Source organism: Pelodiscus sinensis, chromosome 7, assembly GCF_052426305.1.
Source record: "Pelodiscus sinensis isolate ZL-2025 chromosome 7, ASM5242630v1, whole genome shotgun sequence".
NCBI classification, from domain to species: domain Eukaryota; kingdom Metazoa; phylum Chordata; order Testudines; family Trionychidae; genus Pelodiscus; species Pelodiscus sinensis.
This window is the reverse complement of record NC_143058.1, coordinates 73,017,228-73,035,122: the sequence shown is the minus strand read 5'-3', so window position 1 is coordinate 73,035,122 and position 17,895 is coordinate 73,017,228. Positions and strand designations below refer to the sequence as shown.

At 42.0% G+C, this 17,895-nt stretch overlaps 1 protein-coding gene and 1 long non-coding RNA gene across 10 annotated transcripts in view; one reads left to right on the top strand and one right to left on the bottom strand.

Annotated features, from left to right (window-relative positions):
• ANKRD44 (ankyrin repeat domain 44) overlaps nucleotides 1-17,895 on the top strand; it is a 218,636-nt gene that overhangs the window by 164,124 nt on the left and 36,617 nt on the right. For 5 of the 9 annotated variants that reach the window (XM_006117913.5, XM_006117916.5, XM_014570888.4 and 2 more), the window contains exons 17-18: nucleotides 6,105-6,131; nucleotides 14,428-14,499. In XM_006117913.5, coding sequence (XP_006117975.1) covers nucleotides 6,105-6,131; nucleotides 14,428-14,499 — 99 coding nt within the window. The remainder of the gene's footprint in view (nucleotides 1-6,104; nucleotides 6,132-14,427; nucleotides 14,500-17,895) is intronic. The other 4 variants (XM_075934240.2, XM_006117912.5, XM_075934242.2 and 1 more) reach the window with 1 other exon arrangement.
• LOC112544926 (uncharacterized) overlaps nucleotides 9,593-17,895 on the bottom strand; it is a 49,362-nt gene continuing 41,059 nt past the window's right edge. Inside the window, exon 3 of the long non-coding RNA XR_012905398.2 lies at nucleotides 9,593-11,926. This is a non-coding gene — a long non-coding RNA (uncharacterized LOC112544926). The remainder of the gene's footprint in view (nucleotides 11,927-17,895) is intronic.

The following is a 17,895-nucleotide window of genomic DNA, read 5'->3' as shown; positions in this document are numbered from 1 at the left end:
AGCTAAATTAGGATGAGAGTGGATACTTGAATTATCTCCATCTGTAACCAGCCATTCATAAAAGATTGAATGCTAGGCACACATATTGGAGCAAATGTGTGTCAGTATCTCCCATCTGCTTCCTGGTAAAAATAACCGTTTTTCCTACACATGTTTAAATTTCGACTGATTCCTTTAGTATTCAATAATCAGACCAAAAGAGGTCAATAGCTAATATGATGGTGTCATGGTGAGGAAAGCATCATTGAGTTGTTAGTGGGTTTTTTTTAAAAAAAAACCCATATATTTCACTGAAATGGCCTATTAATGTAAAATCTGAATTGATGTGTAAAATGTGAAATGTAAACTTTAATTTCACATTAACGAGGTACATGGGAGGCCAGTTAAACCCCTTTGATTTTATGTAGCTTTAGAGTATGTTGAATAAATGTCCTTCTGCATCAGTGAAATGTTTTGATTTGACACAAGAATTAATTATTCTTTTTTATTGTAATTTATTATCATCTTTGTTTTCTCTATCTGCAAATGAATGCAACCTTTTAGCCGAGGCAGGAAGTGAATTAATGCAACTGCACTGCAATTGAGGGTGGGGTGAGAACATCATTGGATTGAAAATCACATCTAATAGAAGAGGCATCTTTCAATATGTCTCTTTCATTTAAATCAGGGGGTCTATTGAAGTGTGAGCAAGAGCTTAAACACTCAGAAAAAACATCTTAATAATGCATAGGAAGTACAATGCAAACTTGGTATGTGAAGAATCTAAAATCATTAACCCAGGAAATCTGTCATATGGTTAATGGTAATTTTCTACATCAACAAGCATCCATCCATGATTGGAAGTAGAGGCTAAGTCAGTGGTGGGCAAAAGAACCTCCACGGGCTAGATACAGTGCGCCAAGCGTTTGGATCTGGCCCGTGGAGGTCCTGCTGCTCCCCTGCCCCCAGGACCTGGGAGTGGGGAGTGCATGAAGTTTCCTCTGCCCTGCCAGGAGCATGTGGCGCTTAGAAGTGCCACGTGGTCCTGGCAGGGCGGGAGGAGACTTTGCCCCATTCTCCACCCCCAAGCCCTGTTTGGCCTGAGGGCAGAAGGGGGAGTGTGCGAAATCTCCTCCCACCACCGATGCATCATGGTCTGTGGGTGGGGAAGCCCAGAAACATATTGGCCCTACCCCTTCCAATGCAGCCCGGGGCCACTTCAAAAATTTCTGAAGTGGCCCCTAGCAAAAAATTATTGCCCACCCCTGTCGTGGAGGGACCTGGGTGAAAAAGGGGGGAGAACTAGTACAGGCACTCTCACGGTTATTTATGGGAGAAAACATGCAGATAAAGCCTTTTAATGGCTATGTTAAAGGTGTGCTGCCCATGTGCTATTTAAGGATACATTTTATTCTCGCATGAGGGATTTATACACATAGTTGCCATTCACGCTACTGGGAGTTCCACTACTCGCCAGCATGCAACCATGTGCTAATAGATTCTCTTAAGACTCTACTCTAAGCACAATCATACTAGAATTCGTGCTTTTCCACTAAAAGATTAACGGGTGGTACCACTAGGGAGTCTGAATGAGGTTAAGTAGCGACTGCAATTGCAATTTGAGTTCAGTCAGATAAATTATACAGTAGGTCAGTGAAATGTCCCACAAAAAAAAGGTGAAAGTGGTTCAAGTTTAATTTAAGAGAAAGCACGTCACAGAAGTTTCCTGTGCTCTAAAATGTAGAGTTTTGAATCTTGTTTCCTGAATGGAAAGTGGGTTTTGGTTAATATTAAAACCTTGACGTCTTAGTGTTGCCTTCTTAAAAACCTAGCTTACTCTTCATTATACATGTGAAGAATTAATGGCCACCTGTTTGCTTTCAGGGAAGGCTAGAATATAGATCCTAATCCTATCTTCATTATACTCCTTTAAAACAACTGCAGAGATGCAATTATATGTATTATGCTACAAGTTTCCTACCATAATGAACTCAGGTTATTCAGTAAAACACTGTTACACAGTTTCATTTTGAGTAAGGTTCGGTGCATTACCAAAAATAGATTTACCAACCAATCTTTAACCCAGCAATAATTCTATGTATTTTATGTATTAACTCTGTCCATCTGAAGAAAAGAGATGGTAGGATATTGCTGCTATGGGGATAGGAGTCTTCTGTCATTGATTTGGGCTACTGATGTTGGGCAGATTTTTATTTAATTACATGACATGGCTACATGTCTGAATTCCAACCTTAGATTTGGGATGAAAGTGAAGGTATCAAAATAGCTAAAAGGAAATTAAAAGGAACAAAGAGAGAGAGAGCGCAGTGAATAAGAGGTTCTAACGTTACAGCAAATCCGGCGTTTAAAAAGAGATTGCTGCTCCTTCAGTTACCAGGAAGGTCAGGGAGTCTGACCACCATAACCCTTCCCCCAGCGCATCTACATTCCAGACTGCAAAACAAGTCCTGGGTAGATGTATGGCTAGTAGGTACTCTGGCTACTCACGTGAAATAAATATCATGCCTATATTCTTTCAGGATCAAATAATTTGGGCTGACTTGGATTACAGTTGTTTTTAAAAATGCAGTGGGAATTTTCATTCCTTCTCCTTGGAAATGTTGATGTCTCCAGACAAGGCTCAGCATGACTGTCACTTGGCTTATGATGACTCCCTCTCCCAATAGCAAAGGACATTTTTCTCCATCCATTTTATGCCTATATTTGTGTGGCGATGGTGGTTGCAACTACTCTAGTTTAGAGCTGTGCACATTTTGTGTAAAATGAGCCCCTGCAGAAGACCTGCCAGACTCCAATTTATAAATAACCTGATGACAACTTGAAGTTAAGCACACAAGGGGGATAATTTTCCTTCTATGAATCTGTGGCGGCGTGTGCCCTTCCCATCACAGGAATGGGACTATTCTGCCTGATCGGTCGCTGGACTGACAACCGTTTCACTGGTCCATAAGTCTCTTGATCCCTGCTCAACTCTAAGTCCTTAAGTTGGCCCGTCCCCCAGGAAGAATGGCCTACAGGCCAAAGTCAGTAAGCCTTCCTGGCTTCTGGGTAGTAAGGCCTAATAGCCCAAGTCAGTGAGCACCTTCACTTCAGGGCTTTAGGGCTTAACAGCCACAGTCACTGAGCCTGCCTGGCTTCAGGGTAGTATGGCCTAGTAGCCAGAGTCAGTGAGTACCTTTGCTTCAGGCAGTAGGGCTTAACAGCCCGCTTCAATAAGCCTTCCTGGCTTCAGGGTAGTATGGCCTAGTAGCCAATGCCAGTGAGACAGGGTTAGCCTTTTATACTGCTCCAGCACTTGGAGCATGCCCAGTCTGGTTGAAGGGGTGGGACTTCCTCGGCTCACGGTTTTCACCCACCCTGTTCTTGTGTGTGGTATACCCACCTCGTCAGAGTATCTCTTCTCCACCAAGATAGTAATAGGATAAAGCTCATCCCTGATGCAATCCCTTGGCTCTGGCATCTGACTCAAGCTCCAGCTCTAGGCTCCAGTTCCTGATAGCTGACTCCTACTCTAATCACAAGAATTGACTCCTGCTCTAACCACTAGACATAACCACCTACATTCTGGTCTCTGACTAAGTCTGGGATGGCAGAACAACTCAGGTATCAAAGTCATGAGCAAGTTACCTAGTCATCCCAAACAAGTGCTGATAAAAGCATTGATGCTGTAAACACTATTATATATGCTTGCGAAATCAGGTACCTGAGTTCGGAGGAAGCCAGCTGTATTTGTCTCAGGTGGAAGGCAAAGAAAAATTAAAGCTAACATTCCTATATATGATGTCACATTAACATCTCATATCTTGGGAGCTGCCAGATTGTGGAATACATCCTGGTGCATCGGGCAGATGTTTGAAGGGACCATTTGAATACTTATCCAAAGAAAACTTGAGATTCACTCATACTTAGCCCAGGGGCGGGGAATAATTTTTTGCCAGGGGAGGGGAGAAGGATACTTCCAGGCTTTCCCACCCACAGACCATGATTGGTCTGGGGGGTGGGGAAGTGCATTTGCCCCTCTCCCAGGCTCTCCCTCGGCACCCATGCCCCTGGTGGTGGGAGGAGACATCGCACGCTCCCTCTTCTGCCCCCAGGCCAATCAGGGGTTGGAGGCAGGGAAGCGCACGAAGTCTCCTCCCGCCCTGCTAGGAGCGCTTGGTGCTTCTAAGCACCACACACTTCTGGTAGAGCTGGAGAAGGCTTCACGCACTCCCCTGCTCCCAACCCTAATGCAGGGCAGCGGCAGGGTGGAGGAAATTTTCCACACGCCTCCCATCCCCAGGCCCTGATTGGCCAGAGGAGCACACGAAGCCTTCTCCCACGCTGCCAGGAGCATGTGGCGCTTTTAAGCGTTGCGCACTCCTCGCAGGGCGGAGGAAACTTCGCACGCTCCCCCGCCCCCAGGCCCAAATCAGCCTGCAAGCAAGGGTGCAGCAGGACCTCCACAGGCCGGATCAACCCACGTGGAGGGCCAGATCTGGCCCACAGAGGCCCTTTTGCCCACCCCAGCTCCACAAGATCCATTGCTGGGGCCTTATGATCCTGGGATGGGGATATCAATCAATTTCTCCCCCCCCACCTTCCATCCAAATTCCTCCAGCAAATCCATTACTTGGGGCTTACCAACCACCATCCTTGTAGGTGAGGTAAAGTGGACTAGAATGATGGGGGGTTGGCTCCATGCTGTACCAATCATAGGAGTCTCTAACTACCCCAACTCTCTCCATTACCAACCACCTCACCCCAAGACATTTATCTGATACTGTATGCCTTGTTTTATGGAGCACCTGCATTGAACTTTTGCTGTTCACTGAAATAACGAGTTGCGACATATGACCTGCCCTCTGTCGTGTTCTGCATGAACACGCCCACCCATACCTGCTGTGAGGAAGGTGACAAAACCTAACTGTAGCTGGGCCAATATGGTGGAAAGAGAAAAATTCCTTCCCAGCCCCTCTCAATGGGACAGCTAACATGATGCCCGCAGCAGAAATAGTCATTCACCTGGTATATTTATCAACAGAATAAGCAGGGAGGGTTGGTGCTGCTGATCCTGCCCTGTGAATAAGGAGTGGGTCCTAGCACAGGCTCACCTTTTAAAACCCCTCATCCTGGGGGATAAATAAGCCACCACACTGGTCCCTTTTCCAGCAGCTTTACATCTCCCTTTTCTACCCCGGCGCCATCAAGAATCACTCTTTTCTTACGGCCAGCCCAACAAACCACCCCGTAGCTTACCACATAGGGTGGTGATTTTTATTACTAGTTTTAGGTCAAATCACATTTCATCCAATGGTAAGCAAACATCCTTATTTCTGTGGTAAGATTATTGAGTTACTGGCAGAGCTTTCTAGCTTTTTAACAAAGGTTTCTTAATACAGGCAGTCTCCGGGTTACGTACAAGATAGGGACTGTAGGTTTGTTCTTAAGTTGAATTTGTATGTAAGTCGGAACTGGTACATATTGCAGGGGAAACTCTAGCCAAACATTTCTCTAGAGCTCAGTTTTATTCTCCCACACCTCCCTTCCCTCAGTCCTTTATTCTCAAGCTGAGGTGTCTGCTGAGAAAAGCCGTTCCATGTCTCCCTGGTCTGCTGGGGGGAAGCATCTAGTGTGGGGTTGCCTCACCCCGTTTGTAAGTAGGGATCCGATGTAAGTCGGATCCATGTAACCTGGGGACTGCCTGTAGTTTATTTTCTGTTCATTGATACTATGAAAACAATAACATTTAGGTATTTTTACTAGCATAAAGAGCTCTTTAAGCATAAATGTGTAGGAGTACCCATTGAACAAACAAGTTAGTGATAGATCTGTATTTCATAGTATCCCCCTCCCCCCCGCCACACACACACACTTTGCTGTCTTTTTTCCAGTAAAGAAAATGACTCCACATAGTCAGGGACCCAGTCTTTCAGTAGCGAGTTGCCCCATTTACTTTAGTTGTGCTGCATTCTGTAGGGTCAAGACCTTTAGAACAGAGACTTAGTTTATGAAAAATATTCAATAAATATTGGTAATCCAGTTTATTGTAAATCAAAGAACTAAAAAAGAGACACATTTTCATATTCTGTGTTTTAATTATACTAATTGCCCTTTTTAATTAGATTCGAAGCAAAACTCCATTGGATATAGTAAGTAAATGAAAAAAGATTGCATGTTGTTTATTTTGATTTTCATTTAGAATCCTTACTACTACACCATTTCTTGTGGTCACTTTGTTGTGAACTCAACAGAACAATCACAATTTCTTAACCAGCATGCTACATACTTCAAATAAATGCATGTGTTACTTTTATTTAATTCAAGCCTTTGAACTGCTGCTTCTTTAAGATTAGATTTCAAGCTTTCAGTGGAAAATATTTTGCTTTTCTGCAATCACTTTCTAGGCCCAGTGGATCAGTCGCATGTATCTGATTGGTAGTCACTTTCCGTATCTTAAATAAATGCTGCTTTTGGTAATGTGAATCAAAACCTACAGTTTCTAGTTTCTTTTTAAAAACAAAAATTATAGGCCCAATTCAGAGTCTGAATCGGTGGGATTCTAAGGCCTAGTCCATACTAGGGAATTAGGTAGGTGTAACTATGTCACTTGGGGTACGTCTAGACTACAGAGTTTTGTCGACAGAAGTTTTGTCGACAGATACTGTCGACAAAGCTTCTGTCGACAAAGAGCGTCTACACTACATTCAGTTCTGTCGACAAAGCAAGCTGCTTTGTCGACATGGCAATGTAGACACAAGGACGGTTTACATGCAATAACACTTTCTGTCGACAGAACTCTGTCGACAGAAGGCGTTATGCCTCGTAAAATGAGGTTTACCAGTGTCGACAAAACTGCTGAGTTCTGTCGACGTTATGTCGACAGAACTCAGCGGTAGTGTAGACGCAGGTATAGTTTTGTCGACAAAAGTCCACTTTTGTCGACAAAACTCTGTAGTCTAGACACACCCTTGGTGTGAAGAATCTATGCCCAAGAGATGCAGTTTAATTGACCTAACACCTGGTGTAGACCAGCGGCGTAAGCGTCCAGTGGACCAGTCGACTATCTGATAAGGATAAGCTTATTGGATAGTTGACTAGTGATGCAACTAGTCACTTCCCCCCACCTCCCGCTATCTCTGTCAGAGCAGGAGCTGGTTCCCCCCAGCACAGTCTCCGCTGGGGGACAGGGGAAATAGAGAAACAGTGGGAAATGGTACATGCGGGAACTGGAGAAAGTCTCTGCTCATGCTGCTTCTGCTGCGATTCTGCTTTTGAAATGCCCACTGGGGCTCTTGTACATTTCAAAGGCTGAGGCACTGCAGGGAGCATGGAGCTGGCTGGGAGTCTCTGCAGGCCCCCTGCTCCCTACCAGGCTTCTGCCTTTGAACTGTAGCAAGAGCCCAGAAGTTGTTGATTGAAATTCCATTAACTATTTCAGTTAGTTGATTAATCTAAATGTAACATCCTAGTCTAGACAGCGCTAGGTCAATGGGTGAATTTGCTGGTCAACCTAGCTACTACCTCCCAGGGAAGTGGCTTACTTTCACTCATGGGAGAATCTCTTCTATCAGCATAAGTAGATTCTTCACTGAAGTGCTACAGTGGTATTGCGGCTGTAGCATTTGAAAATTTAGAGAAGCCCTAAGTAATATCCACAGAGGACAAATGAAAAGATCGTAGCAGGAAAATCACCTTACCAGGAGCATGTACAAAAAGTACACATTTAAAGTAGCTTCAGTCCTATTTCAGTTTACACCATCTTCAAGCCTCTTGGTCTTTCTAAGTCTTGTCTACACTAGAAAAGTTGCACTAATTTAATCTGTGAATCAAAACTGAAATCAGTAACTGAACTGGTGTAAATCTGAATCGTATGTAAAGGCACCTAAATTTATTTAACCATTAACTTGAATTACATTAATTCAGTAAATTACTGACACGAGCTAAATTGACTTATAAAGGATGAATATGGTTTAGGATCCTGATTTCATTAAAGTACTAAAACAAGCGCTTGTTTCCTGGATCAAGATTGATGCCAGTTGTACAGGTTTAACCCAGTCAAGCTTTTCTAGTGTAGATTCCCTTGCTTGTATTTATTAATATGTAGTTTGTATCACTTTATACATCTCCTTTTGAATTTAGCTCTTTAATTTAGAATGAACTCTGAAGCTAAAACATGTCCTCCCTTTGATATAGAATCACAGAGTGTAATAGTCTATTAGTCTTTGTACTACCGAGTTCTAAGCCATGTTGAAATGTATTTTGTCCTGACTCTGCTAGCCAGGAAACTGTGTTAGTGCCACAAGAGCTGTTACAGTTTTGCCTGATGTGTTTTCTCTGCAATGTAGACAGTGCATGTGTGTGTCTTCATAATGCAGTGGAGAAGGTGAGATTAGTCTCAAGCCAAATGTCCAATATTTGTGCTCTGTTTTGCAAGTGGCATTCTGAAATCGTATCTGGTTGCCTGTTCTGGATGACCTCATGTATTAGAAGTTATATCCCTACATAATTGTTTTAATGCAAAAGTGCACTATTCTAATATTTCCTTTGTCGTCGTTGCCACTGATTAGCTCTGTGAATGGCCAGTAGCAGATCCCAGCCAATGGGACTGCAGAGCTAGGTGCTCAGGGCAGGAGCAGTGCATGGACCCCTGTGCGCTCTTCTGTGCCCTTCCCTCACCTAGGAGCCTGACCTGCTGCTGGCCTCTTCTGATGCGCAGCACGGTCTGTGGTACCTAGACAGCCTTTGCACCCCCACTTAATAGACCCAGTACTGGGTCACGACCTATAGTTTGAAAACCACTCTAATATGGTGCATCAGAACTCTCAGACTTGTCACATCTTGTGTTAAAACATGTATTTCTGTTTTACATATGAGCTGTGTTGTATGTGGGCTGAAATTCCTTCTAACTCCCTTTCAGCAGCCTTATTAAAACACTTTGAGTGACTAACCTGTTCATCTACCATATGGTGATTAGACATTTCAGAAATGCCACATAGAGTTTTTCCTTATTTTTACCAGAGCTAATTCTTAGAAATCTGTAAGAAGCAGGCTGTAAACCATCCTGTACCTTTGAGTGACACATCAGAACCAGAAAAACGTAAACAATAATTGATAATAATCCATTATTATAGCCGGAGGATTAAAATAGGCAGCAAATCCTCTTCATGTCAATAAACACCCCTACTGTATCAACCTGCAGAAAGTTGAGAGAAACAAGATAACAGTTTAAAATGCCAGCTTCACAGGGTAATTAACTAGTAGCAATAGTACTAAGTCTTTGCCAAAGAGGTTGCTTATATTAGACCAACTTTGTGAAACTAGCATGCTTCTAAAACCTCTACAGGGAAATGGGAGCATCCACAGAGGTTGGCCTAGGTGTGAAGAAAAATTAAGCCTTTTTCTCCAACTCTTCATACATACATTGGACATTTTAAAATGTGCTTAGATCAAGGGGGGGGGAGCAGAAAGTGTGGGTGTCCTAGTTCTAATCTTTTTTAAAGTGTCACTTTTAGAAAAAGGATATGAGGAGCCTTTTGCTTGCAGGAATTTGGTTTTATCCAGTCCAGTTCAATAGTGACCAAAAGTTTTTAATGGCTGATGCTTACTGGTGTGGTTTTTTTGGGTTTTTTTGTTAAATGAATTGTTCTCTGGTTTGTTTCTGCATTACAAAAACAAAACTTTGCTGGTTCTGTTCATTTTAAGAGCATTTTGGTCTCTAGGAATCTCATTCTGTTGTTTTTCATGAACATTAAATTTGCATATGTGAGATGAATGTTTTATTGGGTGAGAACTATAAGTGCACTCCATATAGACCCATTACTTTACATTTACCTGTTATGACAAATGTGGCATAGACAACTTTTAATGGAGGTGGGATAGGACTAGACATAAAATAACAGCTGTTGAATATTGCTTTAATGAGTAATCTTGCACCATAACTAAATTTATTCATGTTTAACAAAGTGTTCAAAACACAGTTTCCTTCATTAATTGAATCCCAAAATGAGGTGGACTGTTTTAAAGCTGTCACGACAACCCCTTCCCTCTGTTGTCTACATGAACAATTATAATTTATTATGAACAAAGTGTAGAGTTCTCAAAATACTGACAAAACCTTAACTGCAGAGGCATTTTGCACAATAACATAGACCTGGCCATTTTTTGTATGTTTTGTAGGTGTCATGTTTAATTCTATAGATCTCCTGTGAAAATGTAGCTTTAATTAGTATGAAGAATTATAAATAGCTATATGTACTTAGAAATCATTATTTGTATCACTTTGAACTTTTTCATCTTATAAATGTCTTGTCTTGGGTTTTTTTTTGACTAACTGAGAGCCCACAGAGGGCATGTCTACACAGCAGCATTATTTTGGAATAACAGATGTTATTCCGAAATAACTTGCCGAGTGTCTACGCAGCAAGCCCGTTATTTCCAAATAATTTCAAAATAACGGGCAGCTTATTCCAGATTCTGTAACCCTCATTCTTTGAGGAATAACAACTATTCTGAAATAGCTATTTCAGAATAATGTGTGTGCAGACAGGGCAGCTGGGGTTATTTCAAAATAAAGGGCTTCCAGACCTTCCCAGAGGTGCCCTGCAGGCCGTTCTGTCCACACTCTTCAGAGCTCTATCACTTCCCTTCCCCTGCAGCCCTGCAGGCAGAGGGAAAAGGGCTTGTGTCATGAAGCAGGCCCCACTTGCATTGTGCCACACAGCAGAACCCTGCGCAGGCTTCCCTGCTGCCATGGCTGAGCCCACCACTCCAGCTGAGCCCTGCACACCTGCCAGCATTGCCTCAGGCAGGACCCTGCCCAGGGCCAAAAGAGGCGCGCACCTTCCTGGTTTGATGCGGAGATCCTGGATCTCATTGAGGCCTGGGGCAAAGAGGAAAACCTCCAGGATCTCCGTGCCAGACGTAGGAATGCGGACGTCTATAGCTGGATGGCTAATAGCCTAGCCACCAAGGGCCACATGCATACCCAGGAACAGATCAGGATGAAAGTGAAGGAGCTGAGGCAGGCCTATGCCAGGATCAAGGAGCGCAGCTCCCTCTCCGCGGCGGCACTCCAGACCTGCCCCGATTACTCCCGGCTCCACTGCATCCTGGGGGGCAGGTCAGTACTCCCCCATGTAATGGAGTTGGGGCTGGAGATTCCCATTGTCACCCTCCTGGGGGCAGAAACAATGAGGAAGAGGAGGAGAAGGAGCCGAATGAGGCCAGCACCATATCTGTGCCCGCAAACCAGGACATCAAGCTCACCCTGAACCCGGTACCTCCTACCTTGGATGTATCCCAGGCATCATCAAAATCTGGGGAAGGCCCAACGGGTGAGTGCCATTTCTTTCCTTACACACACACATGTGGGTGGAGGTAGCAGGCGGTGAGGGGCTGACTCAGCCTTCTCGGCAGCTGAGAAGGCAGTGGAACCTCCCTTTCAGATGCCCGAAGGCGCCCTCTACCACACTGCGGGTCCTGCTGAGCCTGGCATTGAAGTGTCCCTTGCTCTGGTCCAGGTGTCCAGTGTAGGGCTTCATGAGCCAGGGGAGCACAGGGTATGCTGTGTCTCCCACAATACAGATCGGCATGTCCATGTTCCTGATGGTGCAGTTAGGGAAAAAGGTGCCAGAGTGCAGCTTCTGGAAGAGGCTGGAGTTGCGGAAGACTGGGGTGTCATGCCCCCTTCTCTGACCACCTGATGTAGATGTCTGTGAACTGGCTATGATGGTCCGTGGCAGCCTTCAGGACCATCAGAAAGTACCCCTTGCTGTTGATGTACGCAGCTGCCCGATGTTCGGGGGCCCGGATGGGGATGTGGGTGCCGTCAATAGCCACCCCCACAGTTGGGGAAGCCCATTTTGGCAAAGCCAGTGACGACGGCATCCAAGTTGCCCAGATTGATGATCCTGCACAGCAGGATGGTGTTGCTGACCGGCACCACCTGTAGAAGGAGACAAACAGAATCGCATGGGTGACAGGGCCCTTCGGAGGGCTACGAGCCCACCCTCTTACCCCCTCACAGGAGGAGCACCCCCTAGTTACCATCCCGTGGCAGGTCTTTGTGAAGGTGGGACTGACAAATCTCCCGGGGAGGGGGCTTCCACCCACCCCCACCCCCATCCTTCCCCACGAAACGTAGAACCTTCTAGTCAGATTGGCAAGCCTTACCCACAAAAATTCTATTATACCCCTTGCCCAGACTACAGGCTGTACGGGGGGGGGGGGGGGGGGCCTCTTTAAGCTCGAGTCTCAGGCAGCAGCTCCAGGATGCCCAAAATGCTTCCAGGTGGCCTTAAATGCGATTCAGCATCCAGTGAGTGTGGACACTCTATTTCGAAATAGCTCAGCACTATTTCAATTGGCATTTGCTGTGTAGATGTGCTATTTCAGAATATGTTGTTTTGGAGTTTTTCTTCCAGAATAGCTTATTCTGAAATAAGCGTGCATTGTAGCCATATCCAGAGTTACTAGCTTTACCATCACATTTCTGTGTTTGCTTGACTTCATGATGGAAAAATTGAACATTTTGAGTAGTAAGCTCATTAAGATTAGTCTGCAGCATCTAAGATTCTTTAATTCTAAGACCTTTAAGATTCTTTTTGTGAGAGAAGTTTCTTTATCAAGAGCCTTAATTCTGGCAACTAGCAAATTATTTTTACTCTCTTCTAAAGGCAATTATTTGGCTTGCTCAAAGACTTCTAGAGCAGTCTAATAGATTTTCCACGCTAAGGTTCTGATCCCAAAATGTAGTAGTTTGATGTTCAATAAATGAGAGAAATGTAATTTAAAAGGGGTAAGTGATAAGCAGACAAGGAAACCAGTTTAGTGGTTACTTTTTTATTTTTAGAGATTTAATTACTCACTGGAGAAAATGGGAATTCATATTTATTCGTGTGTACAAGAGCATGCCTCATGGAACTGAGGACTACTGGCCAAATATTTAGATTAAAATGGTGCTTCATACTAATGTATATATTGGCTGCTTATTGGGAAATGTCTCCTAAGAAAATAGATATATCAAACAGGCACCTTAAAAATAATCCCAGTTGCCATCAAATGCATATTATTAAATTAGGATTTTTCATAAATGGTGAAATAACTTTCTAAAAACAGAGGAAAACAGCGTAGGAATTAGAGATGAGCCCAAACTGGAACACTAAACCCAGCTCCCAACCCGCACCACCTAATATTCTGAAAGCTTTGAGTTTAAATTTGATTCTAGATTCAATTTGCTGAGGCCCCTATCTGCAAGGAGTATATTTTTGTGTTAACATGCAGGAATGGTGAATTATCAGCTATAGGAATAAACATAGCAGTGTAATGTTGTTATAACTGTTAAATGGCTGCCCTGTTCCATTCAGATGGTGAATACAGTTATCCTACTTGACAAGCTTGTAAAGTGTTTAGGGATCTGTCTGTAAGTGTGATTTGTTGTGAGATGTGCTGAGTGGTCATTCTAAAGGTACACATCACATTCTTCTTACCATTTTGTTATTCATAATTTGGCTAAGAGCTCCGTTCTATAAACACTTGTTCCTTTATGATTTATCCTTTCCTCATGCAAGTTGTTCCTCTGATTTCATTGGGACTCGTAACACGCATGAGAATGTTCTGGGGCTTAAGTGAATTTTGACTTTATTGTGTCTAATAATAGCAACATATTTTGTGGTGGAAATCACAACACACAGCTCTTCGACATGCACTAAAAACCTTCATTTGGTATTTACAGGAAATCTACAAATGAAATATTTTCATCTGCCTGCTATTTTATGACACTTAAAGTGAGGTTATCCTGATTCACTCTGAGTAAAAGTCAGACTAGGACAGGAATTTTGTTAGTACGAAAGATCATTTCCAGGAAGCCTCACAAGTCATAATACTGCAAAAATCTACATATAGATGTTTGCTTTCTAATTTTATCATTGAGTTTAGTATGGCTACATATGAAGCCTGTAAGAATAAGGGTTTTTGTCTTTGTTTTTTAAAAAAGACCACATTTCTTCAAGTTAATAGTCATTCAAAAGAGAACAAATTAAAGGGGGGATCCTGCTGCCATTAAATCAATGGCAATTTTGACTTCAGTGGGAACCAGACTGACTTTTAAGACTAACATCTATTTTACAGAGACAGTTGACTAAGTAGAACATCTGTTTTACATACAGACGAGTACACCATACTTTGGGTGCTGAAAGATGCTTGTATAGAAGTAGGATTCTTAGGGTTTACCTTTATTCTTAGAAATAGGGTACTCTTGAAGATTACTCTTAAAATCTTCCTGGTCCTTTAGATGGTATACAGTAAATCTGGCGAACATTTATCTCCAAAGTAACCTTAAATCTGCTTTTAACAAGTAACTTGTGATTTTTATTCAATTTGATCTGAGTCCTTATGGAAGTATTTATGCTTTGCAAGTTGTTTTAAATCTCTTCTTCTTCTTTTTAGCTTCTGGAAAAAACCAGCAACATTTTTGATGAACCAGATTCAGTAGCTACTAAAAGTCCTTTGCATTTAGCTGTAAGTATATGATACATATCCAATGTTTGATCAGATATATAACCATTTGGAAAGGGACTTAAGGCCAAGATTTTAAAAAAATGGTTTCTTGATTGCAACTAAAAAGAAAAACTTAAAGGATCTAGGTGCACAGCTTGTATTGAATTTCCTTTGAAAATCTTAGCCCTGAATTTTTGTGACGGTTCCCACTTAAGGGTATGTCTGCACTTCAAACCAAGGGTGTAAGGCCCAGCTGCAGGAGATGTGTGTACTAGCTCTCATGGACCTAGTATACCAGTCACCCAAGTTACATGTCTAGCATCTTTCATGGGCATGCACTACAAGTGGTTAGTTGCTTGCACCACCATGGCTATTTTCTGTTTCTAGTGCATTAGCTTGATCATAGCTAGCGTGGGTATGTCACCTTGGGCTGGAAATCACACACCCAGCTCCATGCGTAGACATACCTGACTTGGCATGGTTTTAAAAAGTGCTGAGCACTCAGGGTTTGCTAGCTGCTCTGCACATCTCAAAATCCAGTCATTTATGGTCCCTAAAGAAGGATTTAAAAGACTTACTTCGGGAGCTCATTTTTTGGAAAATCTTGATTATTCATTTTTGTATCTAACATAAGATTCGGGAAGATTTTATATTACTGCAGGTGTATAATCATATTAATTACACTTAAAATATAGGAGTCCCTGTCCTCATATTACAGCAAAGTAAAACCAATGTGAATCAAGCCCACCATATGGTGTAAATATCGAGGACAATTGAATCTCAAGGTTAATAGTCTAGTTCATACCTAAAAGCCAGAAATTCAGAGTCCGCAGGGTTAATCTTCCCTTGGATACATATACATGCTTCTTGTTAATGTTAATAGGAGTTAGTTGCCCATCAGGGGAAAAATTAGTTTCTTTAATACTTAGTTGATTTCATTTTTATATATGTTTGTATTGTGTGTTAAATTTTGTAAGCAAAAATACAAAATTTAACACACAATAAAAATATTTTTATTGAAAATTAGAATTTTTAAAGATGAAATCTAAAACTGGATTTTGAATTTCAATGGCTATTGGAGCTTTTTACATTTGTCTTTGTGTATAGTAATGCCTTTTTCATGAAGTATTTCAACTCTACAGGGGTTTATGCAAAAACAACCCTTCTTCTCACCATTTGATTTTGAGTCTGATGATAAGCAGCGCAGCGCATGCCTGTTAAAGCTATGTGAACTGTGCAAATAATTTTCACGGATATTAACTGCAGTTTTTAAATCAATGGGATTCCGTTTGTTTCATCCCTCTTTTTTGGTTTAGGTTTACTAGTGCACACATTCTCTGACACACCAAATGTAAATAAACATTCAAGCCTATAACTGTGAGGATTTGCACCATAAACCTGTTCTAAGAATTGATCTCATTCAATCCAAGACCAGTCCAATCACAATAGCACACATTTTGACTTTATAGCAAACTGCTCCCAAATAAATAATAGCCTGAGCATTGTTAGAAGAAATTATTCAACAAATTAATGAAAAGCAAAATCTGTCTGAGAACAACAGGTCACTAACTAAAAAAGGGAGGAAATGTATCACACCCTTTATTTCAAATTTTCTCTTTCTCTCATAATACGTGTTTAATGGTTTATTTGTTTTCCATGAAACTCTCACTGTGGGGTTTAATGTAAATGTTCTTATAATTCAATAAGCAAGGGGACTACCCTGTTGTCTGTGCAATCTCTGGTTCTATGTAGCGTGCCTGCATGTGCACATACCTGACTTCTGCTGAGCACTGCATCTTGTTTTTGAAGCAACTATTTTTCTGAAAGCTACTGCAGAATCTTAAAATTGAACTATTTGACTAAAATAAAATGAACAAAGCTCTGATCCTGCAAAGATTTAAGCACATCTTAAATGTAAAAACCATTAGTAGTTCTTTTAATGGGACTACTCATAGAGCTAGAGTAAGCATGTGCATAATTCTTGGTAGGCTCAGAAGCCTAACGGGGAAAATACCTTTTTTCTAATTAAATTTCACTAATTTAGGGGACCCCTTCTTTCTGGTAAATTGATGCATTCAGTAAAATCTCATGCAAGACAGCAATTTGTCATGGGAATGTCATATCATGCAAAAAGTCAGATTTGTATCAACATTTTACTCTTTTTCTCCCCCTCTCAGATTCCTTTCCATCCTCCTCCTACCCCATACAAATTTAACTTTGGCAATTCCTGACTTGTGGCTGCTTACCAGTGAAACGTTCAAGGTTCTCTTTGATTCTGTTTTTTGTATTTCTTTAGATTAAAAAGAGGAGGGGGCTGGAGAGGAGGTTGACAAAAGGAGGGGCTCATTTTTGTGGACTTCCAAAGTTGTATGTGTCAAAGCATTCCAGGGATGTCTAATCCAGAATATTTGGCAAGCCATTACTTTGTTTTCAAATCAACCTGGTCCCAGAAGTTTTCTTTGCTTTCTTCTCTACCGCTCCCCTGTATCAGACTGGCCTGAGGTCCAGGCCAGGGAATGCAGAGTGCTGGACCAAAGAGGTTATACATCTAATAGCTTTCATTCGGTCAGGGTTAGAAATGAGAGCTAAACACATTTGTAAATGTGAAGTTCATCAAGCAGGTTTCTGCAATTAAGTGTTCTCTGGCTTTTAGTGCCAGAAGTTCCCACAATGTCAAACCTTAAAGTTACAGCATTAATAGGTACTTGAAATGGCTTTTCTGTACATTTTATTACTTATAATTTTTTTCTTCCATAGGGTACGTCTCGACTACAGGCTTTTGTCGACAGATACTGTCGACAAAGCGTGTCTAGACTACATCCAGTTCTATTGACAAAGCAAGCCGTTTTGTCGACATGCGAGTGTAGACACAAAGGACAGTGTAGATGCAATAACGCCTTCTGTCGACAGAACTCTGTCCACAAAAGGCGTTATTCCTCGTAGAATAAGGTTTACCGCTGTCGACAAAACTGCCGAGTTCTGTTGACATTATGTAGACTGAACTTGGTGGTAGTGTAGACGCAGGTATAGTTTTGTCAACAAAAGTCCACTTTTGTCAACAAAACCCTGTAGTCTAGACATACCCATAGAGATCTCAATAAGTAAGCTCATGGTACTAAGGTAATTTGGCATGACTGTGGAAGTCTGTGCCAGTAAATTTGACTTTAAATACCTACAAGTTTATATTTATTTAAAAGACACTCCATATAAGGAACATATAAATATGGTATGGGTATAAGGTTTTGTTAGCACTTATTTGGGATGGAGTGCCGAATTCATTTGTGGCTTTGCTGCTTCTGAATAATGTTGCTGTGCCTGACTACACCATTGTGTGTCTTCTCTCAAGTGTATAACCTGCATGTGTCATAACAATGGGCTTCCTGTAGGCCTTTGATAAGGCTTGATGCAGAAATGATT